The sequence below is a fragment of the Melospiza georgiana genome, chromosome 26 (assembly GCF_028018845.1).
Source record: "Melospiza georgiana isolate bMelGeo1 chromosome 26, bMelGeo1.pri, whole genome shotgun sequence".
NCBI classification, from domain to species: Eukaryota; Metazoa; Chordata; class Aves; order Passeriformes; family Passerellidae; genus Melospiza; species Melospiza georgiana.
The window spans coordinates 3,241,779-3,267,860 of NC_080455.1; the positions used below are offsets into that span (position 1 = coordinate 3,241,779).

A 26,082-nucleotide genomic window follows, 5' to 3' on the forward strand; every position below is an offset into this window, starting at 1 on the left:
TAAGGTTGGTAACTTGCTCCATGGGTCATAATCAAACCCACAGGGGCATTTTGGGCTCTGTGCCAGGGTCTCTCTCTGAGTCCCCTAGCAGAGGCCTTGGCAGTCCAGGACAGCCAAAGGGATGTCCTGAATTCCCTTCCTGAATTCCAACACCACTGGAGCTCGTTGCTCTGGCCATTATTGATATTTGCCATTCCCAACTTGTGCCACCATCACAGCAGAAGATGGAGGCCAAGAAGAAGAAAGAGAAAGGCTTAGCACACCCAGTTCCCTCCATCTCTCCTCCTGAACCCCCATACCAAAAGCCCAAAAATCTACTTTTTCACCCTGTGATAAATTTGCTGTCATTCTACTTAATTTGTCGTTGCTTGCAGATCTTCATCTAAGGTTGGTAACTTGCTCCATGGGTCATAATCAAACCCACAGGGGCATTTTGGGCTCTGTGTAAGGGTCTTGGCTGCTCAGTATTGGAGTATGAATCCCAATATTACCAGTTAGATTGTGCCTGGGCCAGTCTGACCCTCGCTGCTGGGCCAAAGGCAGCAACTGTGGTGTATCACCCCAGAGATACCTTGGCTTGCTGGAGGTTGCAGCTGGGCACTGAACAAGTCCAGGCTTGTTAGGAACCCCGTTTACCTCAGGAGGAATGGCTTCAGGCGATAGTGAAGAGAAAAAAGAGAGGATTCTGCTGGAGGGTTTAATGTCCAGAGGTTTATTCCATGGTTACAGAGGTCTGAACGTGAGCAACTGCTCCAACAGAATCCCGACTGCATGGCTCGATTCACCTTTTAAGCTCAGGGACAGGGGGAGGGGAGGTACAGGTGAGCCACCAACCAGGTGAGAGGGGCAGGGTCTCAGGGGAAGATGACACCCAGACAGGCCAATGACCCCTGGGCCTGAGGGGCATCCTTTGAACTTGAGCAACCACACGACGCCTTGCTGGAATGTTCAGCCTGATTGACAGGACTCACTCAGCATGGGGGCAAGGGGGAAGAGGTATAGGCACACCTGGGAGGTGACCTGGAAGTCTAAAATGGGACATTACAGCACACCACAACAGCTCAGGACAGCCAGAGGGATGTTCTGGGTCCTGACAACCTGTGGTGAAGTGGTTGTGGCTGTGACAGACTCTGTGTGAGGCAGTGTAGGTCCAACCATCTCAAGTGGTCCTACCATCTCTGCCAACCTATGGTGAAGTGTTTGGCTGTTATAGACTGTTTGAGGCAGCATAGGTCCAACCATCTCGTGACCCATCTGTGTCCCTGCAGTGGAAGGGGACCACACAGCCCATGAAGCTGAACACCCGTCCCTCCAACGGGCTCCTGAGGCACATCCTGCAGCAGGTCTACAACCACTCGGTCACCGACCCCGAGAAACTCAACAACTACGAGCCCTTCTCGCCCGAGGTCTACGGAGAAACCTCCTTCGACTTGGTGGCCCAAATGATCGATGAGATTAAAATGACAGAGGATGATTTGTTCGTTGACTTGGGCAGTGGTAAGTGAGCAGCAATTCCTTTTTCTGCTTTGCTTTTTCTCTTTTTCTTTATACTTTAAAAACCTCATATTTGGGAAGCCAAATATGGGCTTATCCTCTAACACAGCCCCCAGGGCTGAGGGTTGAGTTATAGGATAAGCATTGTGAAAAAAGCCAATCACTTGTTTTTAAAATTTTAAGTGTTTGATAGTAATAAAATGGTTATAAAAATAGCAATATAAGTAGAGTAATAATAATTTTGGACAATTTGGATTAGGACAATAGGAGACAATAGAAACAAAGAGGTATGGACAGTCCAGGTACCTTTTTCTGGGCAACATAAGCCTGAAAAAGGACCCACATTAACAGAGGATTAACCCTTAAAAACAATAACCTGTTGCATATTCATACACCTCATATATGATGCATAAATTCCATTCAAATACAGAACTCTGTCTGGTCATCTTCAACTTCTTCTTAACCCTAACTGGCATCTTCATGGCTGAGTGAGATGGGAAGAAGTTTGTTTCTCCTGATAATGGAGCAATAAATTCTCTTTCTCTGAAAGATTCAGGTGTCCTGTGGCTGCTATCTGGTGCGAGTCCTTTCTTTAGAAAAAAAGTATCCCACATAGCATAGTCTGCACTCCAGCCCTATGGTATAACCTAAAACTGTATTTAACACAGTACTCAAGAAAACCAATAAAGCATCACTTTCTAACACAACACATATAATATTAATTTTAATATTTGTGAAAAGCCAATCATAAAATACACATTTTTCACAAGCATCTTTTCCAGATAATCCCCAAAGATGCTCCTGCTTTTTATGCCAGGATTAAATGGACCAGACAAACTCCTCAGACCTCTTTTCTGGTGGCAGGGAAATATCAGCCTGCAATGCAATAAACCCTTGTTACAAACCCCTGTGTTTGTGTTGCTATTGTTGGATACACTTGTGAAGAAGAAGAAATGTTAAAAATGATGTTTGACCCATCAAGTTGCATTCCTGAGGATTCATCTGTTTTCACTGGATTTGCTTTGTGCCTTTCATATCTGAAAATTGGATTTCTTGATCCTTCCTATGTGAAACACTTGGTGTAGAATCTGAAAATGAAGGTTTTTTTTACCTCTGACTTGTCAGTGTGTCAAAAAAGCTTTTATAGTTTACTTGAACGGTTGTGAAACCCACAAAATCTAACCCATATCTGCAAGAGTCGAGTTTTAAAAGGAAATTGATGTGTCTGGTTGGTGAGGAAACCAGGTATGACTCAAGCCCATGTGCAACAGAGACACTGAGTAAGAAAATGTTCTTTTTCTTGGTAAATCTGGTTCAGAACAGGAAAGGAGTAATAAGAATTTCCCTTCTTGCTTGGTGTGTTCTGAAGTTTTAACACATTTAAACACAAACAAGTATGTTTGTGTTTAAATGTGTTAGGTATGATACAGGACTTCTGGGGAAAAATAGATTTAAAAAATTATATTTTAAATTTGAAAGCATATTTAAATATTAAACAGTTTTATATATAAATATTCATTATTTATGTAAGACATAGTAAAACAATAGATTGTAGAATAATTTAATATTAAATAGTATATTGATAAAAAGTATAAGAATATAGTATACATGTGATAAAATATAAAATATACTAATATATAATAAATATACATACTATATTACATACAATATATTGTAATAATATAGTATATTATATAGTATTAGCTATAAGATATATATATTGATAATGTAGAAAAATAGACGTCTTTATATAAATAAATAAAATATAATAATAAATAATATGTATTATGTATAGAATATTATATACCATATATAATATACAATATATAAAATGTAGTTTAATACATTATACATTATATATAGTATATGGTATATAGTATTTGGTATATAGTATATGGTATATAGTATATGGTATATGGTATATTATATATTAAATAAATAATATGTATTATATATTGATATATAATATAAAATAGTATAATGTAGTATAGTATTGTATAATATAAGCATACAATATATAGTAAATATAAATAAACAATTAAGAATATAAATATATAAATATTTAAATATATAGATAAATAAAATATATGGATATACATATATAGATAAATAAATAAATAAACAAACAAATAAATACACATACAGGCTCCTCAGTGATATTCTTACCTCTACTTCCCCTCTCCGTGGGACTGACTAAAATTTCATGTCAGGGACTCATGCTCAGATGAGACCTTTAGAAAGACATCAGAGCTAAGAAACTGTTAGAGAGAGCTAAGAAACTCTTTTCCATCTGGAGGGAAAGAAAACCTCCACAGATTCTCACAATTGTTTGTCCAGGAAGGTTAAAGCAGATCATATCTGGGAGTGCTGCAGGCTGAGTCCCAGGCCTATAGCAGAGACTTTAATCTGCTGTCCCCAGAGATAAATCAGGCGTTCCTCACTCTGGTTTTGGGGCTGAGCAGCACCAGGGCAGTAGGAATGACTTTAAAAATGCCCTGTCCCCAGTTCCCCTGCTGCTTTTTTGTGCTCTCAAAGCCTCTATCTCCTGGCAGTGTTTTTTTTTTCTCAGCTCTGGGGTTTTTGTTCCTTCCCTGTAGGTGTGGGGCAGGTGGTGCTTCAGGTGGCTGCAGCCACAAACTGCAAACATCACTATGGAGTGGAGAAAGCTGATATTCCAGCCAAGTATGCTGAGGTGAGTGAGCTGGGGGTGCTGCTGCTGGGCCAGGGACTCTCTGCTGCAGGAAAAGCAGAATTCCAGCCCTGCTGGTTTTGCTGCTCTGCTCAGCCTGTCCTAGAGCTGTGAAATATCAGCCATGCAAGGATGGGCTTGAGGAAAGAAGTGTGTCCAGTCTGGATTGTTCAAAAGCATCTTTCTGGAGTGATTTCAGGCCTGAAAGCTCTTCTACAATAATGCCAGGGTCTGTTCAAAGGGGAGTGCAGTGTAAGCTTCTCCCAAATACCTGCAGTCGTTCCATGTCTGGAATGGCTCTAATGCAGCTCCCAGAGGCCACAGCATGCAGCAAATCCAGGAATAAATTCACCAAACAATTAGTGTTAACTATTTTAAAGGCCATGTCTCTGCTATGGTGGTGATGCCCCTTTTTCAGTGATTAAACCACCAGAATTCCTTCTGAGCCTGTGCTGGTGTCTGCTTAGGAGGCACCTTAGTGAGGAAAACCATCAAATGGCGTGAAGCTGCAGGAGGGGAGATTTAGATTAGAGATTAGGAAGGAATTATTTGCCATGAGAGTGGCAGAGGGTGCCCAGAGCAGCTGTGGCTGCCCCTTAATCCTTGGAAGTGTCCAAGGCCAGGTTGGACAGGGCTTGAATCACCCTGGGACAGTGGGAGGTATCCCATGGCAGGTGGAATTAAATCATATTCAAGGTCCCTTGCAACCCAAACCATTCCATGATTGTTTGATAATGATTAGTCAGGCCTCTTTAGTATATTTTAATATTTATGTTAAAGGCTTCTTTAGTGAAGTTTCTTTACATCTCTAATCCTGTGCCAATGGGACACACACAGATGATGAGTTCAAGGCAAACCTGGAGGCCACAAGCAAACGGGGAAGGTCGGTCATGGCTTACCAAAAGAAGTTTGCTTCCTTCAGTAGCCTGAACAGAAACTGATCCCTCTGAATTGTCAAAAAACAGATTCAGCCTGAAGAGCTGGAAAATTATCCCTCATGGAGGGAGAGAATAAATAAAACTCTTTGATCCCTCTCTTCAGTGATATGGGCAAAAATGCATAAACACAGTGGTGAGGATGATCAGTCAAGGACCTACAAAGCCACTTTTATTTCCCCCGCCAGGACAGAGTGGAAGTTTTTACCTGGAGGACTCTGCAGTCCCTCTGTGTGAACATCCTGGTTTTGCTTTGGGGCATTTACAACACCAGGAATCCCCTCTGTGTTTACCATGAAACTTAGAGATCAGCTTTATAAGGAAAAGTGAAATTCTCACTTTTACTAATGCCCCTTCCTGTCACTGTGCAAACACAGGGCTTTGGTGCAAACAGCAATCAAAAGAATGACCCACAAATGAAAAATTAGGGGTAATTACTGCTGGGGTAACTTCAGTCTTCCATGAGATTACTGGGTGAACAAAATATTCTGCATTATTTCAATCCCGTCAGATTTAACAACCAAGGAGCTGGTGCAGTGTCAGAGTGTGTGGAGCTGCCTTGTGCCTCTGTTAGAGCCCATTTTTCCTGCAGATATTTGTGGAAGAAATTGGGTTTAGTTTCCAGTTAAATTGGCTGTGGCACCACATCTGTGGGTACCATGATAATAGATTGACAATAAAATTTGAAAAGCTTCACCTAAAGAGGAAGAATGTTACAGATTTATTTCAGTGAAGTTGCCTTAATAAATTAAAATGGAAGTTCCTACATGGAAATACTGAGGATTTTTGAGCTTTCCTGCTTAGGAAATAAATGAAACATGCCTGTGCACACACAGAGTTTTCTTGAGCTCATCAAGCATCAGCTTGAGTTCTCAGAGGGATCAGAATTTCTGCTGGGCTTCTCACATAGAATCACAGAGTAGTTTGTGTTGGAAGGGACCTCTGACAGGGTCACCTGGAGCAGGAGACACAGGAATGTGTCCAGGTGGCTTTGGGATATCTCCAGGGAGGGAAACTCACCTCCAAATATTGGCTAAATCCTAAAGATCAGCTGGGCCAGGCTGCTGGCAGGGTGCTGTGGGGATGTGTGAGACACTGAGCTGCCTGGATATGGGATTTTGTTCCCTTCTCCCTTCTTTGGACAATAAAAACCAGCAGAGCCCTCCCTGCTCAGCAGCCCTGAAATGTTTAAGTGCAGTTTGAAGCACTCTCAGTGTCTGTGGGAAGCAGATTTGCTGCAGGATTCTCCCTCTTTGCTGCTGGGATGCTTTTCCTGCTGCTTTCTGCCTCCTGAGTGACCCCAGCAGACCTGGCCTTGTCCTGGCTGTGCCTTTGCTCCCTGGGCTTAGGCTGGGCTCACCCCCCTCCTCCTGGTGGGATTATGCACCATAATTTAATGCTGGGCTATTTTTAGATGCTAGGCTTTTCTTAGAACATGGAATTTCATGGAAAAGGGAGGGGGTGAAAATGCCAGCTTTGCTTTGGCCCTAAAAAAGTGAGGGTTTGGTTTTTTAAGGAAACTGAACAGCAGGAGCTCTGTGTCTGCCTGTCCTTGGAGTGTTCATGGCAAAAAACCTCCAAGCAGACAGAGTTCCTGGGGATCAATGAGTGCCTCAGAGCTGTGTCTCCATTGCTGTGATGGAACTGGAAATGTGACATGTCCTCATGGCTGGTTTTGCTTTTCTTCCCTCTTGCAGACGATGGACAGAGAGTTCAGAAAATGGATGAAGTGGTACGGGAAGAAACATGCAGAATACACAGTGAGTGACACTCAGCTGCAGACTGGCATCCACACCCCTGTGCAGAGTTTGTAAAGTCCCCTCCATCCTCCCCTCAGGCAGCAGCAGCTGAGGCACAGCTGCTCCCTGGTTCTTGTATTGATCCTGGGGATGGTGTTTCCAATTTATCCACTCAGACCCTCTATTTGTGTTGCCTGATGTGGAGTGTGGTGTTATTGGGAGCACTTCCAGGTCTTTCTAGAAACTTTTTTGGAAGATCTAGTCTTCTAAAATGTTGTTCTGACTGGGGCTGCCATGAGCCTTCTGTTAGTGTTAAATCCCCTTTCCCCTCCCTCTCCCCATGGATTGGGGTTTTTGCCAGGTGTGGCAGCTCCTTCTTGGGATTTTGAACTCTCCTGCTGGAAATTAAAGCTGAAGCTTTGGTTCTGCAGGCAGGGGAAGGTGTGGCCACCTGGGCCCAGTTCTGGAGGGGATGGGAGGGTGGAGATTGGAGCAGGAAGAGCTCCAGGAACAGATTTCAGGCTGGATGGTTCTCAGGGGAGGGTGGTTTGGGTTTGGAATTGGATGCTGCAAAGGTGGAGCTGGAGCAGGAAGAGTAATTGGATCATTATGGGGGATCTTCCTGCCTGGGGTAAGGGTTGTGTTGGAATTTGATGATTCTTTATGTCTGAGGATGTTTTGCCCCGTGCAAATCCATGCACTGTCCTGTCCATTCCTCTCCTTTCCCCTTTTTTTCCCTTTGTAATTGTCATTAAGAAAATTGCTTTCTGCTTAATCATCTCCCAGTCAGGAGATGGATGTGCAATAGGAACCCATTGGGGGTTATGAAAACTCATCTATTTCTGCTTCTGCCACTTTCCTGTGGTCAGGGGAGAGCCTGAGTGGATCAGGGATATTCCCAAATATCCCAGGGAAGCCAGGTCACTGCTCAGAGGCTGCAGCTGGCCATGTGTGCTGCATCCAGCTGTGAGCAAGGATTGGGGAACTGCCTTGTCCTTCCTCCCTTGTCCTTCCTCCTTTTTCCCTTCTCCCTTTTCCTTCCTCCCTTTTCCTTCCTCCTTCCCTTCTCCTTCCCTTCTCCTTTCCTTCTCCTTTCCTTCTCCTTTCCTTCTTCCCTTCTTCTTCCCTTCTCCTTCCCTTCTCCTTCCCTTCTCCTTCCCTTCTCCTTCCCTTCTCCTTCCCTTCTCTTTCCCTTCTCCTTCCCTTCTCTTTCCCTTCTCCTTCCCTTCTCCTTCCCTTCTCCTTCCCTTCTCCTTCCCTTCTCCTTCCCTTCTCCTTCCCTTCTCCTTCCCTTCTCCTTTCCTTCTCCTTTCCTTCTCCTTTCCTTCTCCTTTCCTTCTCCTTTCCTTCTCCTTTCCTTCTCCTTTCCTTCTCCTTCCCTTCTCCTTCCCTTCTCTTCCCTTCTCCTTCCCTTCTCCTTCCCTTCTCCCCTCCCTGCCCTGTCCCTGGGCTGGTGTGATCCATGTGGATCCCATCACTGTGGGATCAATTGGAGCTGTCCTGTTTTTATTTCCCAGTTTTCTGTCTCCTGAGACCCTTGGTGCCCTCATCTTGCAGAAAAGCTGCTCCAACTCTCCTTTATGAAGCAGGCAGGGAAGGAGATGCTCCCACCTGCCCCTGGCACCTCCCTGCTGCAGTTCCTGCTCTGGACAGAGGGATTCCCTTGCAGGGATGCTGGGCCTGCTCTGCAGCAGGGTTGATAATTCCTTCCTGCTGTGGGAGCCCTGGGAGTGCTTTCCTTTTCCTGAAGTGGCCATATGGCATTTTTCCATTGTGTCACCCAGCTGGCATGACTTGAAAGGAATTGTTCCTGAGGATGCTCTGCTTCTGGGCTGGGTAATTTAAGGGATAGGAGAGGAACTTGGACTAAAATATTGGAAGCATATTGCTTGCCTTAGGCAGCATTTCCATATTGAGCATTCCAAGTGACAGAGTCTGCTGCTATATTGAAACAAAGCTATTTATTTTTGCCAGGTTCTTTGGCTTTTATAACTCTGTTTTCTGCAGTGTTTAGAGTAAAATTTCTCTGAATATGCAATCTGAGGTTTTTTTTGGGAAGAGTTAAATACTTTCAGCACTTCTCATCTGAAGGAAGGTTGGTTTCCTGTCACCTTGAAGTGATGCTTGAACACAGATTTTGGTCTTTTACAGGAGGCACACAGGGCAGGTTTTATTTGGTTTTTATTCATCAAACAGACTTTTGCCAGGCAGTTTATTTCCTTTAGGAACTCCTTAGCAGCATCTGCTATAGGTGACTGTTAAACACAGAGCAAACTCGCTCATGATGCAGCTGGAGGACACAGGAAGGTGTGGAATTGAAAACCTGGCATCTTTGTCTTTCTGGAAAACAGCTTTGTTCCTGCAAAATGCTTTGTGAGGTCCCAAGATTCCAAATGTTGGAGACAAAATAAGCACAAATTGAAATAATCTGTCATCAGCTGAGCTCAACTCGTGAGTTCCACTCCAGTGTTAGAGGCAGTCATATGAAAAATCAGTGTTTGGGGAAGAATCAGGTGCTGGAGGAGGGGAGGGCTTGGTGGGAGTTCTATGGGAAGAATTTTGGATCCCACCTGCAGCTCTGGCTGAACTTTGTGGATGCTGTTTCTCTCTTGCTGTAAAAGTAAAAACTGGTGCCTAAGGCAGCAATAAATCTGGAGATGCCCTGCAGGGTTGTGCTGGGTTTTTAGGATATTTTGACCACCACAATCCCAGTTCAGTTAGAGATTTCAAATTCAAATGGATTTAGGGTTCTCCCTAGAAAGTGATCTGCTGAAAAGTTGACTTTTGCAGAGTGTTCCATGCTTGTTTGGGTTTGTGCATCTCAACAGTTCCTTCTTACTTGGGAAATCATGATCTCTGTAGCTTTTCAGCATCTCCAGCCTTCCCAGCTGGTGGAATCTTGCTGAGAAATATTTTCTGTCCTTTTTGCCTGTTGCAGCAGTCCAAGGCACTCAGAACCTCATGATGTTTTTGTACCCTGCCCCAAATCCTCCCAGGAGGAATTTTTCATCTTGCCATTGAAAGAAAGTTGCTAAGAATGCAAACAACCAAAACCCCAGGACCTCCAAAACTCTGCAAACAATCAAGTTGTGTTTGAGATGCCTTGGAGAGAAGGGCAGTCACTGTCCCCTCACCAAATTGTTCTGCAGCCTTGAAATTCAGCTTCTGACCTTCCCTTGTTAGTGCTGAACATGAATGCTGGAGAGCAAGGCCCAGTGCCTTTATTTAAAATAAACCCCAATTATCCAGGTGTGTTTGTCCACAAATTATATATAAAAGATATATTTTGTCTACAATTGTAAAAAAAACCCCAACAAACTTCTTGAATGTTTCCATACAAAATTGCAGCCTGATTTGTTCTGTAGCCACTTGGTGATGAAAGCTCATTAAACTTCTCCAGCTGCAGGTGGCAAAGTGCCCTGGGGGTTTTGGATGCCCAAGGCTGCAGAGCCACAGCTGGAGGGAGGAAGATCCATGTGGGGCATGAGAGGAGAGGGAGGGATTTGCTCCTCATGCATTGCCTTGGGAGGCTCCTGATCTCCAGCTGTTGTTGGTCACTGAGTCTCATAATCCTCTTAAATGAATATTTCCATGCCCTGCTCTTTGGGAATGTGCAATTCCTGCTCAATTTAGGGAAAATCAGATTCTTCTGCTCTTCTCTCCTGCATTCCAAGGGGAGGATCCTCCTCCTCTAGCACTTTTCATCATCATCTACTTCACCTTTTTGGACTAGAATGTCCCACTTCCACCACAAGTCCCTTTGTTCCAGCTCCTTTTATCTTCTTCTTTCTCTTCCCATGGAGCTCAGAAGTTTCCAAGATTAACTTTACCCCACTCTTTCCAAGTAAACTTCTCTGAAGGAAGCAGGAGACTTTGGGAAGGTCATTAGGCCTGGTTAATTAGTGAGTCTTTCTTGGGGAATTCCTGCATGTGTGCAGCCATCCAATTAAAACCCTGCATGGCAATTAAGAAGCAGATGGGTTTTGATGGTTTCTAACTGTAAATATCCTCCTGTGGCCTCAGAATCAGAGCCATCCCAGGTATCTGGGGCAGGAGGCTGAGATTGCTGAGTAGCACAAAGTTCTTCTCTTCCTGGGCTCCCCTTGGAGAAAGTTTTGGATATTTTCTGGTTTTTGTTGAGTTCTCAGTGACCCTTTTCCTGAGAGAAGAAAACACAGAGCAGACTGCTGGAGGACACAGGAAGATGTGGAATAGAAAGCTTGGCATCTTTGTCTTTCTGGAAACTTTATCCCTGCAAAATGCTGTGTGAGATCCCAAAATTCCAAAGGTTTTGGTTGAGTTCTCAGTGCCTGTGCTTTCCTTTTCCTGAGAGAAGAAAACACAGAGCAAACTTGTCCATAATGTAAGACCTCCATAATGTACCTGGAGGACACAGGAAGATGTGAAATAGAAGTCCCAGCATCTTTGCCTTTCTGGAAACTTTGTCCCTGCAAAATGCTGTGTGAAGTCCCAAAATTCCAAAGGTTTTGGTTGAGTTCTCAGTGTCTGTGCTTCCCTTTTCCTGAGAGAAGAAAACACAGAGCAGACTTGTCCATGCTATACCTGGAGGACACAGGAAGATGTGAAATAGAAGTCCCAGCATGTTTGTCTTTCTGGAAAATGCTTTGTGAGGCCCCAAAATTCCAAATGTTGGAGACAAAACAAGAACAAATTGAAGGATGCCAGGCTGAGCTCAGAGCAGTTGGGAGTTGCTGCAGTCCTATGTTGGACTCTGCTGAGAACCAGGCTTAGTTTTGTGTTTATTTACTCAGGGTTGTTATAACAGAATTCCTGCCCTGCTCCAGAAAAGCTTCTTTAGGAGGTGGCAGTGACAATCAAACTCAGCATTCCTAGAGGTGGGATTTGGGCTGGAGGGAGCCTCTGTCTGCTCCCAGCAAACCCCAGGAGTTTCTTTTTCCTGCAGGTGATTCAGCCCTGAGGATCGGGGGTGAGTTTTGAGCATCAGTGCTAAGTTTGGGCTGCTTTTCTGACTGCTTTATTTAATATTTCTCCTGTTCTGAGCACAAGCAGGGGGCTGTGTGGGAGTTCCAGTGCCCATGAGCTGCTTTGTGATGGGGACTGACATCACCTGCACGTGAAAACCTCCTGCTCTAGGAGCTGCTCTCAGGGCAGGATGAGCCAGCTGTCTGCTCCTGGTATTTTTGACCTCTCCATTTCAGCAGGAAATTTGCTGGTTTGGCATTTGAAAATCCCTCCAAACGTCCCCTGTGGCTTTGAAATGATGCCACATTTTGGAGGTTTGGATTCGTGCCTCTGGTTATTTTTGAAAAGAACAAGGACCTAAAAATAACCATGTGTACTTTTCCAGGCAGAAATTCTGGGGGTTTGGGAGCCAAGTGTTTGCACTGAGACATCCTGAATTTGTGAATTTATGGTTCCAGCAGCACAGAGCCTCCCTGGCCAGCACTGGGCTGAGAACGCAGCCCTCCTCCCCAGCACAGGGGCCTGACCTTCCCAAACTCCTGCTCTGCTCCTTCTTACTTGGGCAATTATTATTTCTGCATCTCCAGCCTTCCCAGCTGGTAGAATCTTGCTTGAAAAATATTTTCTGTCCTTTTTGCCCATTTCAGCAGTCCAAGGGACTCAAAACCTCACGATGGTTTTATGGAGGAGGGGAGGGCTTGGTGGGAGTTCAGTGGGAAGAATTTCAGATCCCACCTGCAGCTCTGGCTGAACTTTGTGGATGGTGATTCTCTCTTGCTGTAAATGAAAAACTGGTGCCTAAGGCAGCAATAAATCTGGAGATGCCCTGCAGAGTCGTGCTGCATTTTTAGGTTTTTTAGCCACAATCCCAGCACAGTTAGAGATTTCCAATTCAAATGGATTTAGGGTTCTCCCTGGAAAGTGATCTGCTGAAATGTTGACTTTTGCAGAGTGTTCCATGCTTGTTTGGGTTTGTGCATCTCAACAGTTCCTTCTTACTTGGGAAATCATGATCTCTGTAGCTTTTCAGCATCTCCAGCCTTCCCAGCTGGTAGAATCTTGCTGAGGAATATTTTCTGTCCCTTTTGCCTGTTGCAGCAGTCCAAGGCACTCAGAACCTCATGATGTTTTTGCAACTTGCCCCAAATCCTCCCAAGATGATTTTTTCAGCTTGCCATTGAAAGAAAGTTCAAGAATGCAAACAACCAAAACCCCAGGACCCCCCAAACTCTGCAAACAATCAAGTTGTGTTTGAGATGCCTTGGAGAGAAGGGCAGTCACTGTCCCCTCACCAAATTGTTCTGCAGCCTTGAAATTCAGCTTCTGACCTTCCCCACTGGATTGTTCTTGTTAGTGCAGGAAGTTCTGAGCTTGGACATGAATTTTGGAGAGCAAGGCCCAGTTCATTTAAAATAAACCCCAACTGTCCAGCTGTGTTTCCACTCTATTTTGTCCACAATTATGTATTTAAAAAAACCCTTTTAAGCCATATTTCTACACAAAATTGCAGTCTGATTTATTCTGTAGTCACTTGAACTCAAACCCTCTGTGTACTTCTGGCTGCCTCCCCCAGGCTGGGCCCTGCTGCTTTCCCTCCAGCTGCAGGAAGAGTTACAGGAATCAGATGCTGCTGAGTGTATTCCTGCAGTGGCTGCTTGAAAAACCTGAATAAAAACCTGGCCTGGCTTCTAAATTTAGCAGCAATGCAGGCAGCAGCTCTGGAGGCGATTTCTGTGAGCTCATTATCCTGTTAGATAAAGCAACTCCTGCATTGTCTAATCAGATGAAAATATCTGTGTTACAGATGGTCCCTTCCATTCATTATTCACTAAGGAGATTAAGTTTCAGAGAGAGGAGGAACAGGGTGAGGGAGGGGACACTGGAGGAAGAGATTGAGTGTGGCCCTGTGGATGTGTCCCCTTCTCCCAGCATGGACCAGTTCTGCTGCTCCAGCACACTGGATTTTCCTTCATCAGCTGATTTTCCTTCCCAGTTCTGGTTTCACTCTCAATATTATTGCAAACCACCAAGCTGAGTGGGATTTTGGGGGGAATTTTTGGGCATTCTATGGGTAAAAAGCTCCTTTCCTTCTTTTAGTGATCATTTATTGACAGTGGAGGAAGAGATTGAGTGTGGCCCTGTGGATGTGTCCCCTTCTCCCAGCATGGACCAGTACTGCTGCTCCAGCACACTGGATTTTCCTTCATCAGCTGATTTTTCTTCCCAGTTCTCTTTTCACTCTCAATATTATTGCAAACCACTGTGCTGAGTGGGATTTTGGGGGGAATTTTTTGGATTCTCTGTGTCAGCTGATGGGTAAAGAGCTCCTTTCCTTCTTTTAGTGGTCATTTATTGACAATGGAGGAAGAGACTGAGTGTGGCCCTGTGGATGTGTCCCTTTCTCCCAGCATGGACCAGTTCTGCTGCTCCAGCAAACTGGATTTTCCTTCATCAGCTGATTTTCCTTCCCAGTTCTGGTTTCACTCTCAATATTATTGCAAACCACCAAGCTGAGTGGGATTTTGGGGGGAATTTTTGGGCATTCTATGGGTAAAAAGCTCCTTTCCTTCTTTTAGTGATCATTTATTGACAGTGGAGGAAGAGATTGAGTGTGGCCCTGTGGACATGTCCCTTCTCCCAGCATGGACCAGTTCTGCTGCTCCAGCACACTGGATTTTCTTTAATCAGCTGATTTTCCTTCCCAGTTCTGGTTTCACTCTCAATATTATTGCAAACCACCAAGCTGAGTGGGATTTTTTGGGATTCTCTGTGTCAGTTGATGGGTAAAGAGCTCCTTTCCTTTTTTTAGTGCTCATTTGTTGATCAGTGCCCCAGCACAGTGGGTAAGGAGCTAAATATAAAATAACCCCCTGGTTCCAGGGTCAGGCAGCTCAGTCCCTGCCCCAGGAATCACTGCCTTGCTTCCAGAGGGATAAAATAACCCATTTTCTCCCAGCCACAGTTGCTCATTTGATTATTTCTGTGTTTTTCCTGGAGAAGTTCTTCCCTTGGCTCTTGGCTAAGCATGAGCTGGGGAAGCAGTGCCACACAAAAATAGATGTGTTTAAGCTGGGCTGTGCTTCATTTGAATTGTTAAATGGCTCTGGCTTGCAAAGTGTTCATCCTCCATGGGTGATATCAGGTTAAAACCTGGAGATTTTGGTTATTAGTGCTTTTCTAACCACACAGACAGGGCAAACACACAGTGAAACTGGACCCAAGTGAGGCCTTACAGCCACATAGGTTGGATTTCAAGACCTTTATGATGAAGTTTAGCATTTCAAAATAGTTTCACGTTACTCTGCTTCTCTGTTCTCTTGCAGACTGTGATGTTTGTCGTTCCTGCTTTTCCCAATGTTTTCCTTTCCCTGTTAGTGTAGGAAAACCCTGTGGAGACTTTAGAAACTGGTGGTGTGGAGGATGCCATAGAGGAGCTGACTTGCAAAAATTGTTAGAAAATAAATACAATTGCCTGTTATGTGGGTTTTCTTTGACTTTGTCTTGGTTACTCAACCATGGAGCTGTTCAGTATAAGAATAGATCAGGCTGAGACAAAGTTATCTCTTAAAAATCAATCTAGAGGTGGTGTCCACATATAGGCATCCAGAAATATCTTTCCTTATATGAGAAAAAACTCTTCTTAGAACTTTTTTTGTGTTAAATCTCTGGTTTGGATTCTGACAGTACTCAACAAGATGTCTTTGGGTTGGATCTTTGGGTTCAGCTTCCAGCTCATCCTTTGGTTTTATTACAGCAGAAATGTCAAAGGTGTTTCCCCTCCCACAGGTGGGAGAACACAGGAATTAATTCTGCTTTAACTCTGATTCCAGCCCAGCTGGTGGAACAGGTATTTCTGAATAACTTCAGCTACTCTTACCTGCTCTCTTCAGTTTCTGGCACTTCAGGCTCTTGATAAAGTTCTTGATCTCTTGCCTGAGATGTCCACTTTTCTCAGCCCTCCTGTGAACTGCAGGACATTTTGGTGCTTTTCCCCTTCATTTCTCCTGGAAGCAGCCCCATTCCTGTTGGCACCTGTGGCTTTGTCCCTCACAGTGGCTCAGGCAGGTTTGTCACCCCTCTGTGTCCCTGTGTGGCACCAGGAGCTCCCTTTGGATGTTCCCAGCCCTGAGGGATGGAAGTTGTTCCAGAGTCTGCAACTCTGGAGTTGTCACTGATGAGAATTAAATGTGAAATCCTCCCTCCTTCCCAGAGAGAGGAATCAGTGCAGGAAAAGGATCCTCAGCAGCTGCTTTGATGTTCCTGAGGTTCTGGCACAAACCTCATCTTCAAAGGGTGTCAGCAGCATTAATTAGAGACTTGCACCTTATTTTTTCTCTCCTCCTCTTATCTCCCTCCCCCAGCCCTCCTCACACAGCAGAGGTTTTGCCCATGAGCTCCTCTCTCATTTCCAGAACACAACTGAGGAAATTTCAGCCTGTGCCAGAGCTCTGTGCTCACCTGGGCTTGATGTGGTGTCACCAGAAAGGTGCTCCACAACCACTGAAATCAGAACTGTACACTTATTTTATTTTCAAACACGCCCTTTATGTTACTTCACTTCCAACTTGAAAGTGTTGGAAGTGCTCAGGGTTTATATTTAGCAGCACAAAAATCAGATTGTTGTTTATGCAATGCAGCAAGAGCCTGAATTGGGAGCCAGAGCTCCCAGCAGGAGCTGTTCCCAGTCCATGCTCAGCTCCCTGTGCTGAGGGGGGGTCCCCAGCCCTGGGGCCCTTCAGGAGGCATTTTCTGGGCAGTTTTAAAATGAGTGCCAGAACTTTTGGTTTCTCCACAGAGCAGAACCTCTTCTTCCCATGCAGGAGAGGGGCTGAGGGTGGGAGCAGGGAGGGAGAAACCTCAGGGTCAGCTTTTCCTGCTCCACCTCTGCCTTTCCAAAAGGTTCCACTTGTCCCTGGTTGTTGTGGGGTCAGCTGGTGCAGCCTGTTTGTCCCTCTCTGGAGGGAGCCCTGTTAACCCCTCTGTGTTTCTGTTCTTTGTCTGGTTTCAGCTGGAAAGAGGTGACTTCCTCTCAGAAGAATGGAGGGAGAGGATTGCAAACACAAGGTACAGTACAGCACTTGAATGCTGCTTTCTGAGCTGGATGTTTGGGAGTTTGTATAATGGAAATTGGGAGGCTGGCCAGCTTTTTATATAGAATTTCCATAGCAAATACCCAAAGTCTATCTGCCAACTCTTACAGTGGCCTCTTTAGATCCTGTTTTCTGACTAGAAGAATGGCTTGGAGTGCATGTCCCATGATATTCCATACAAGGGTGTATTCAAGATAAATTCTGCTTATAAGAGGAGCACAAACCTCCATTTGTTTTGCATATCCCTATAGTTCATGTCAGGGATTCTGGCAAAACTCTTTCGCTTTGCTATTGGGACACACAGGCTCACTTTCCCTCTTTTAAAAAGCAAAAGACCCAAGTGAGTTTATTTCAACTTAAATTGTAAGTTCATTTTAACTAATTGTCTTGAAGATTTATTTATGTGGAGAACTAAATGCAGAGGGTTGGGAGCAGAAAGGGAGTGAATTTGTTAAAAGCAATAAAAGTCGTCTGTATTTTTAAAGCTTTGCATTCTTTCAGCCTTATGGCTAGAAAAAAAACCTCTTTATTTTTTATATGACCTTCTGGGCCACCCTGTTATGTGGGGGAATGGAAGGCAGTTGTCAAAGAGGGCTCTGAAAGCTTTGAGAGTTGTGGCAATTTCTGGATTTCTCCCAAAGCTCTGGTTGTGAGTGCCTGAGGAGGCGTCTGCCAGGCTGGTGACTCCTGCAGGATTCTGCCCCTCACTTTCTTCTGGAGGTGCCTTTTAATTTGTGGACAGACTTGCCCCAGCCTTGCAGCACACTTGGGTTTGGCTTTGCTGCTTGTTATTCCAAGTGCACAATCCTCTGCTGCCCGGGCAACTTTCCTCGGAATTGATTGAAACTTTTTAGAGAAATTTTTGGCTGCAGGAGCTTTGGCTGCACCCAGAAGTGCTGGGAGATGTTTGGTTTGTGTGGCATGGCACTCACTGTGTGTCTCAGTGCTGCTCCACCTCGCTCTGGGGCAGGATCTGGGAATTCTGGAATGGTTTGGGTTGGAAGGGAGCTTGAATTCCATCCAGTGCCACCTCTGACAGCTTCCTGCCCCTCAGGCCCTGCTCAGTCTGGCCTTGGACACTTCCAGGGATGGGGCTGCTACCAGGCCATGGTTCCCTGTGTGTTCCAGGGCATCCCTGTGCTGGGGCTTGGCAAAGCCTCCTGGAATGAGGGCTGAGCCCAGGGGGATTGGGGGTTCCTGTGCCCTGCACGCACTCACAGCATCCTGTGCCAGAGTGAGCACTATAAAAACACATCTGCAGCCTCTGGCTTTTCCCCTTCCTCTCCTGGATGTTTTCTAGTCCCATTAATATGTTTGGCTCCTTTGCAAGGCCTTTTTTTTTCTTTTGGCACATGGGAAGGAGGAGGAAGAAACCCCTGCTAGCTTTACTTGCCAGGCAGGGTTTCCCAAATTTCCAACAGCAAGGCGTAGCAAGAAGAACTTTTTTTTTTCCCCTTGGTGCATAAACATTTTTTTCATTCGTGGTTTTTAATAGCTTTGAGTGCTGCTCTTAAACTCCCTGTGTCCTTGTTGAACACATTTCATGTGTGGAGGCACTGGGAAGGGAATTTTCCTGCAAAGAAATCAGTTCTTCATGTGGGAACAATAGGCCAGGATGGATTTTACACTTCACAGAATCCTGGAATATCCTGAGCTGGAAGGGACTCTCAGGGATCAAATCCAGCCCTGTCCCTGCACAGCCACCCCAACACCCCCACCCTGACACCCCTGAGGGCTCTGGAGAGGGGCTGGGAGCACAAACCCTGTGAGGAACAGCTGAGGGAGCTGGGGGTGCTCAGCCTGGAGAAAAGGAGACTCAGGGCTGCCCCCATCGCTCTCTGCAGCTCCTGAAAGGTGCCTGTGCTCAGCTGGGGCTGGGCTCTGTCTGCAGCAGCACTGACAGAACCAGAGCACACAGCCTCGAGCTGCACCAAGGGAAATTCAGGTTTGGATATTAGGAAAAAATATAGTTGAATATTAGGAAGTTGGTGAGATCCTATCCTATAGGTAGGATATCAGGAAAAAAATAATTAGGATATTAGGTGGGGTATTAGGAAAAATTCATCATTCTTTCAGTTTTTCATAGAAAGGGTGATAAAGTTCTGCAATGGCTGCCCGGGGAGGTGGTGCAGTCCCCATCCCTGGGTGTGTTTAACAAAGCCTGGATGTGGCACTGGGTGCCAGGGTTCAGTTGAGGTGTTGGGGCTGGGTTGGACTCGATGACCTTGGAGGTCTCTGACAACCCAGTCATTCTGAAATTCTGTGATTGTGTGAATTCTTTGAATTCTGTGATTCTGTGAATTCTGTGTCCAAACGCTCCTGCAGCTCTGGCAGCCTTGGCACCATTCCCTGGAGATCCTGGGCAGTGCCCAGCAGCCTCAGGGGGCAGAACCTTGCCCTGAGCTCCATGCCAAGGCCTGGCATGTTCATTCAGCAGGGAACTCAACCACTTCCAAGAGGTGTTGAGGACTCTTGTTGCAGCCTGGGCACCAAATGGGCACCAGAGACAATTAAGCCAGGCTGATTAGACCTTTAAACCAAAGGAGTGTCTATTTTTTAATCTGTGGCATGTTCTGGTTCTTTCCCAAGCCCTTTTATCATTTGTGGGACTCTGCCTCTGTGCAGATTTCTTTGTTTCCATGTGATTGCTTTTTTCCAGGAACAACCCCTCCCCTCATTGAATTTCTTAACCCAGAAGCAAAGATGTAACTCCTGTTGTGGGTAGGGCTGAAGTGCTGGGTTTAGGACAGAGAAAATGTGCTCAGAGGTCACTGTCTTCTGGCATTATGGGGAATCTGGAGCTGGAAGAGAAACAGATTGTCCAGAGCAGCTGTGGCTGCCCCTGGGTTCCTGGAAATATCCAAGGCCAGGCTGGGCAGGGCTTGGAGCACAGTGGAAGATGTCCCTGCCATGGCAGGGCTGGCACTGAATGAGCTTTAAGGTTCCTTCCAACCCAAACAATTTTATGATTCTAAAATACATTTTGATATTTTAAATCCCCACCAAGAAGCAGCAGGATGAAGTGCTGAGTGTTGCTCTCCATGCTTTGGGTTACAGGAGCTGTGGAGTTGGGGACAAGCAGGTCTGTCCATGGCAGGAGTGCTGGGAAGGCTCCAAGTGGCTGTGGTGTGGCTGGGGGATCCTTGTGGGGTGTTTCTGGCTCTGATCTTTTACTGGATCCTTGTTTTGCAGTGTTATTTTTGTGAATAACTTTGCCTTCGGGCCCGAGGTGGATCACCAGCTGAAGGAGCGCTTTGCCAACATGAAGGAAGGTAAATCCAACTGGAGATGTTTCCTCCTTGTTTTCTGATTCCTGTGGGAGCTGAGGTGGGAGAGGGGCTCAGTTGCACCTGGCAAAGCCAGGCCTTGGGGTTTGTTCTGTGCCTTGGGGCCACAGCACAGTGGGATTTGTTCTTCCCCCCTTGGTGTCTGCCCACACCTGCCTGGCTCCTTGGAGCATCCCCTCTGCTGGGAAAACTCTGCAGCAGGGTTGGGGTGGGAGGAGCTGCTGGTCCATCCTTCCCTCTTTTGGGAGCCCACAAAACACCCAACAGCCAAGGCCAAACTTCCTGGATCCCTGGAAATGTCCAAGGCCAGGCTGGGCAGGGCTTGGAGCAGCCTGGGACAGTGCAAGGTGTCCCTGCCATGGCAGGGGTGGCACTGGGTGAGCTTTAAACTCCTTCCAACCCAAGCCATTCCATGATTCTTGGCTGCAGAGGCACAGCTTTGGAAGGCCAGTCTGTAATTCCATACAGAATTCATTTCTCCTGTTCAGAGTTGGCTCATTTAGAGCTGGCTGTTAACTCCTGATTTGCAATGCTGGAGTCCCCAACCCTGGAAATGCTCCAAACCTGTGAGGAGGTGGCACCTGGTGACAGGGTTTAGTGGGATGGACTTTGATGGTTGGACTTGATGATTTTTAAGGTCTTTTCCAACCTTAATGGTTCCACAATTCCATAAAAACCTGCACAGTGCCACTGGGTGCTCCTGAGAAGCTTCACTGGAGCCTGGGGACACCCCCTAACCCCATCCTGGCCTCTCCATTGCCCTGGGTGTCTTTTCTTTGCTCCTAACCACTGGGAAAAGCAACAATTTTACTTGGTTGTGGCAGAAATGACAGAAATAACAATTTCTGAAAAGAAAAATATGTGGTGTGAACAAAGCAGCTGTGGCTTCCCATGGCACAGCTTTGTGCTGAAATAAATAATGGGACTTTTGGGCTCTGCTGCAAACCATAAAACCCCCAAACTTAAGCTGTTTTCTTTAATTTAACTGGATTGTTTTTTTGTTTTCAAACTTGTTTAATGGTGGCTTGAGAGCAGTGGGAAGGTGGAGATGTTTCAAGAACCCTTTACAATGATGAAACCTGATTTCTCTTCCCAGAGTGTGCTTTAGACTCTGCTGAATGACCCCAAATACCCATGAAATGAAGATTAGTGGCCTCTAAATTAAAAGTCTTTTGGGGTTTGTGTATGAAAGATCCCAAGTAGGATGGAGATAATTGAAATTTCTTTAGATTGCCACTGAGAATTAACATGCTCTTTTTTTCCCAAGTATTTCAAATATGTCATTTTAAATGATCCTTGAGGTGTCACCTGGCAGGATTCATGGATTTGCTTTCTTGGGGCTCTCAGAATGAGAATTAAGGGATTTATTTATTTTTTAATGCTATACCAGGGGCAGTTTTATAGGATTGCTCTTTAGGGCTTTGTACTGGGTTATATTTAATAAGTAGTTACTTCTAGAACAAATAATGGAGCTGACTGTGCTCTTTGTTTTTTTGTTTTTTCTTCTTTTTCCAGGTGGGAGAATTGTGTCCTCAAAACCTTTTGCACCTCTAAATTTTAGAATTAACAGTCGAAACTTGAGTGGTATGATTGCCCTTTTTATTGTTCATTACAGTTGTGGATGTTCATTATCTGAAAATGTCTGGAGGGTGTTACTGTGTTTTAGAGTTGTTTAAGTAGAAAATGCTGTTGGATTTTTAGTGACAGGTACTTATAATCAATTTAAAAAGAGGAGAGGACAATTTAAAATCAATTTAAAGAGAGGAGCAGACACTTTTGATGGGGTTTGTGCTGCTGTGTTTTGGTGTTGGTTCCATCGACATGTCCCTGAGCTGCAGAGAAATCAGGATTTCAAGGGTGTGAATCATTCCTTGAGCCACAAAGAGCAGCCCTGACTCACAGGGGAGTTCCCTACACCCTAAATCCAGGCAGGGAAATCCTACCAGGCAGGATTCCTAAGGCTTAGAGGTCATGGAGCCAGGGTGGAAAGCTGGGCCTGCTCACCTGGACAGGAGAAGGCTCCAGGGACACCTCAGAGCCCCTTTTGGGGCCTGAAGGGGCTCCAGGAGAGCTGCAGAGGGACTGGGGACAAGGCCTGCAGGGACAGGACACAGGGAATGGCTCCCACTGCCACAGGGCAGGGCTGGATGGGAGATTGGGAATCAGGAATTGTGGAATCCATCCCTGGAATGGATTTCCCAGAGCAGCTGGGGCTGCCACTGGATCCCTGGCAGTGCCCAAGGCCAGGCTGGATGGGGTTGGAGCAGCCTGGGATGGTTGAAGGTGTCCCTGCCATGGCACTGAATGGGCTCTGAGGTCCCTCCCAACTCAAACCATTCCAGGACTGTGTGAAGTGTTCAGCTTTGAGTGAAGTGTGCTGTGCTTTGAGCAAACAAACCTCTCCCAGACACACCCAGGCCCTGGGTCTGGCTCATTGCCAGCACAGGGTCGTGGTTTCCTTCTCCTGTGAACAGTCCAGACTCAATGTTTGGCAGCCTTGTCCTCTGCAAGGACATGAGCTGCAGTTTAAGGAGGTTTTGGGACATTCCATGTGGTTGGGTTTGACCTTTTCAGACTTTGACTGTTGAAACTGGGGTGTCTGTGCAGAAGCTGATGTTCTTTGTTGGTCCCTTTCAGTTGAGGTTTTAAAATGAAATTTCTCAAGCAGAAGAGCAGTCCAAGAAGGGCTTACATATATTTACTGTTTTCAGTGCTAAATTTTCCTTAAATCAAACCCCCCTCATTCCCTCCCTGTGCAAACGTGGGGAGCAATCTCACTGAGTTCCAAATCTCAAACTGTGCTGTCTAATTTTGGCTTTAGCTGCTTTTGAAGAACAGTAATTTTTGGACTGTCATGAAGTAAATTGAGCCCTTGGGAGTTATTTTTAAGCTTAAATTCTTGTGGATGTACCACACATCAGGCACCCAAACCTGCACTTTCCTTTCCTATTTGGATTTCTGTTCTGGGGCCTCTGGTGGTTTGGAACCTTGTTGAACTTTGGGTGCTGCACTACCAATACTTTGGAGGCATGGAGTTGAAAATGAAAGGGAAAAAGGGAGGAATGATGCTCCTGGAGCAACTGGGAGAGCTGGGACCAGGCTGTCAGTTTGCTGATGAGGCAAAGAGAGCCTGAGTGAAGCTTGGGCACTCTTGCAGAGCCCACCAGAGTTTGAGGAAACCCAAAAATGCACTTGGAGATGTTTCAATTAGACCTGCCCACAAAAATACAGGGCTTTGGCCTCTCAAGCCTTTTCTGTACTGGATTTTTCCCATTCCCTTCTCTCTCTGCTGCATTTGGGAGCCTGAGGCCAGCATGTGCTGCTGTTTCACCCCAGAACAGCCCTGGCTGCCTCTGCCAGTTGAGCCAGGCCTTTATCCCATCCCAGCTCCCAGCCCAGCCTGCATTCATTGGGAGTGTTTTCTGGAATGCTGAACTCTCAGATCTCAGCTGTTATTTCATGCTGAATGGAAATGCTGATGTTAAAATTATAGTGAGATAATTAATTGGAGTTTGGATGGGTGAGAGGCTCTAGCAAAAGGAGAGCCAACAGCTTCCACCAGTAGGAAACTTCCAGGGATTCAGATAAAAGGCCCTGGAAAAAAAATATCTTGAGGGGGAATTGTGTGAGTAAATTTTAGGGGTTAATCCCTTTCTAAGACCATGTTATGTTGGTAAATCCTAACATCAAATGAGCTTGTGTGGGATGTGCTGGGGCTGGGACCTGTTCCAAGTGACACTCCCAGGGAAATGCCATCCCCAGCATGGCCAGGGCCCTGCTCATGGAGCAGGGAATGTCCCACAAGGATTTCCATCACACTTTTATTCATTAAGGCTTTTTTTGGTGCCTGAGCATGCCTCGAGTCACGTCTCACCTGTCTGTCAAATACTCTGATCTGGAGTATGAACATTTAAATAATTTATACAAAACCCTGGGAAAGATCAAGCTTTAAGAAGGAGGAACCAGTTCTCTCAATTCCACTTTTGTCCTTAGTAGTTCCATCTGTGGGAAGAAGTGGAAATGTGGAAGGAGTTGGGACCAATGAAAACAAGCATTAAAATGTGGTTAAAATAGTGGTTGAGGTTGCTGAATCCCAAACCTTGCTTTTGGCCTCTTCTGGGTCATTTTTGTTTAATTAGAAACGTGCCATAATTTCTCCTGCAGCCCTGCCACTGACTCAGTGCTTGTGGGAATGTTTAAGGCACATCCCCAAACTATTAATTCTGGAGAACAAAACAAACATAGACAAGAAAGCAAACCCAAAACATGTTTGTGCCCAGTCCAAATATAGGGCAGCTGCAGCTGACAGGGGCAGGGCTGGTGACGTTCTGGGGCTCTTTAATTCATCCCTGTCACACACATGTGGTGTTCCTTGGAAAAGAGTCTGGGACACAGTTCTGCTGGCCAGAACTCACTCACTCTGGGCTGGCTGGCTCAAAGGTACAAGTCCCACATGGTGCTTTCCTGTGGGCTGCACGTAGCAAGAGAGGAAGGAATTCCCTTGAAACTCCCAGCAGTGTTTTCCTGGAGGATCTGCAAACCAGATTTCTCTGTGTTGGGTATTGTAAAATCAGGGCACTCCTGACCAAGGAAAATGATTGGCATCTGAGTCCACGGCTCTGGAATGCTGAATACTCACTTTATTAAAACTATATTTTACAATAGTGAAAATATTTATATCCTATTATATCATACTATATAATACTATACCATATAATATAATATCATAGTATATTTTATAATAAATATATAATATAATATAATATAATATAATATAATATAATATAATATAATATAATATAATAGCATATTCTATTCTATTTATTCTAATATATTATATTATATTAATCATATTATATTACATTATATGTTATTAATATATTATGTTATATTATGTCATATTATAGCATATTAGAGCATCATACATTACATTATATTATATTACATTTTATTATACTATATTTTATCATATCATAGTATAATATATTAATTATAATATATTTATTATACATGTTATATTTTATTATTATATTATATTATATTATATTATATTATATTATATTATATTATATTATATTATATTATATTATATTATATTATATTATATTATATTATATTATTTCTTATATAATGCTTACTTCTTACTTTTAGCTACTATTGAAAGCTTGTGACTGTCAGCTGACAGTCCTGACACACATAAGATGGATCTAATTGGTTTATAATTTAAAACACTATCACTAGAATCTAATAATTAAATTTTTGTAGGTAAATAATCTTCTAACACATTCTACATGTTCACAAAACAACCGGAGCAGTAAATGAGATGAGAATTGTTTTTCCTCTGTGGTTCTCCAGGAAAAAACCCAGGAGAGAGAATAGTGTGTCTCTCAGTTCAGAGGGCATGTGAATAGTGCAGTGGGTGCCTGGCTGGTGTCACCCCCTGATGCCCAGGGGTGCCAGGGGCACTGACAGGGGGGAATGGGGCTCTTGGATCCCATCCAGGCTGGGGGCTGGCGCTGGGAAATGCCAAAATCAACTCAGGCACTGCCATTCCCAGGCTCCGTGCGCTGACGGACGCCCCAGTGCCCGGGGCCAGGGCAAACGGGGTGCCATCCACTCCCCCAAATCCTCCTCTTCCTCACACGTGTGCTCCTGCACGTGTTTTTCCTCTGGGACTGTTTTGGGAGCAGCCAGGAGCCTGCAGCAGCATCCCCTTTCCTCAGAGGCTGAGGCTGTGGTGGGGCCAAGGTTGGGTTTGGCTCTGCCTTGGGCACGGAGCCAGCGCCTGGAGCTGGAGCCGTGGAGATGCTTGGGGCTGGTTCATCCCACTGGGGGGATGCTGGGCAGCACCCACAGCATGTGTGCAGGGAAAAATTGGGGTGCTGAGCTGCTCTGGGAGCTGTG

General features: G+C 45.1%; 1 protein-coding gene across 4 annotated transcripts in view; it reads left to right on the forward strand.

Moving 5' to 3' along the window:
- DOT1L (DOT1 like histone lysine methyltransferase) overlaps positions 1-26,082 on the forward strand; it is a 93,455-nt gene that overhangs the window by 26,771 nt on the left and 40,602 nt on the right. For all 4 annotated transcript variants that reach the window (XR_009115583.1, XM_058040669.1, XM_058040667.1 and 1 more), the window contains exons 5-10: positions 1,269-1,497; positions 4,092-4,186; positions 6,816-6,878; positions 16,810-16,865; positions 20,084-20,163; positions 21,694-21,762. Coding sequence is in view for 3 of the 4 variants with exons in the window: in XM_058040669.1 (XP_057896652.1) it covers positions 1,269-1,497; positions 4,092-4,186; positions 6,816-6,878; positions 16,810-16,865; positions 20,084-20,163; positions 21,694-21,762 (592 nt within the window). In the remaining variant the exon portion in view is untranslated. The remainder of the gene's footprint in view (positions 1-1,268; positions 1,498-4,091; positions 4,187-6,815; positions 6,879-16,809; positions 16,866-20,083; positions 20,164-21,693; positions 21,763-26,082) is intronic.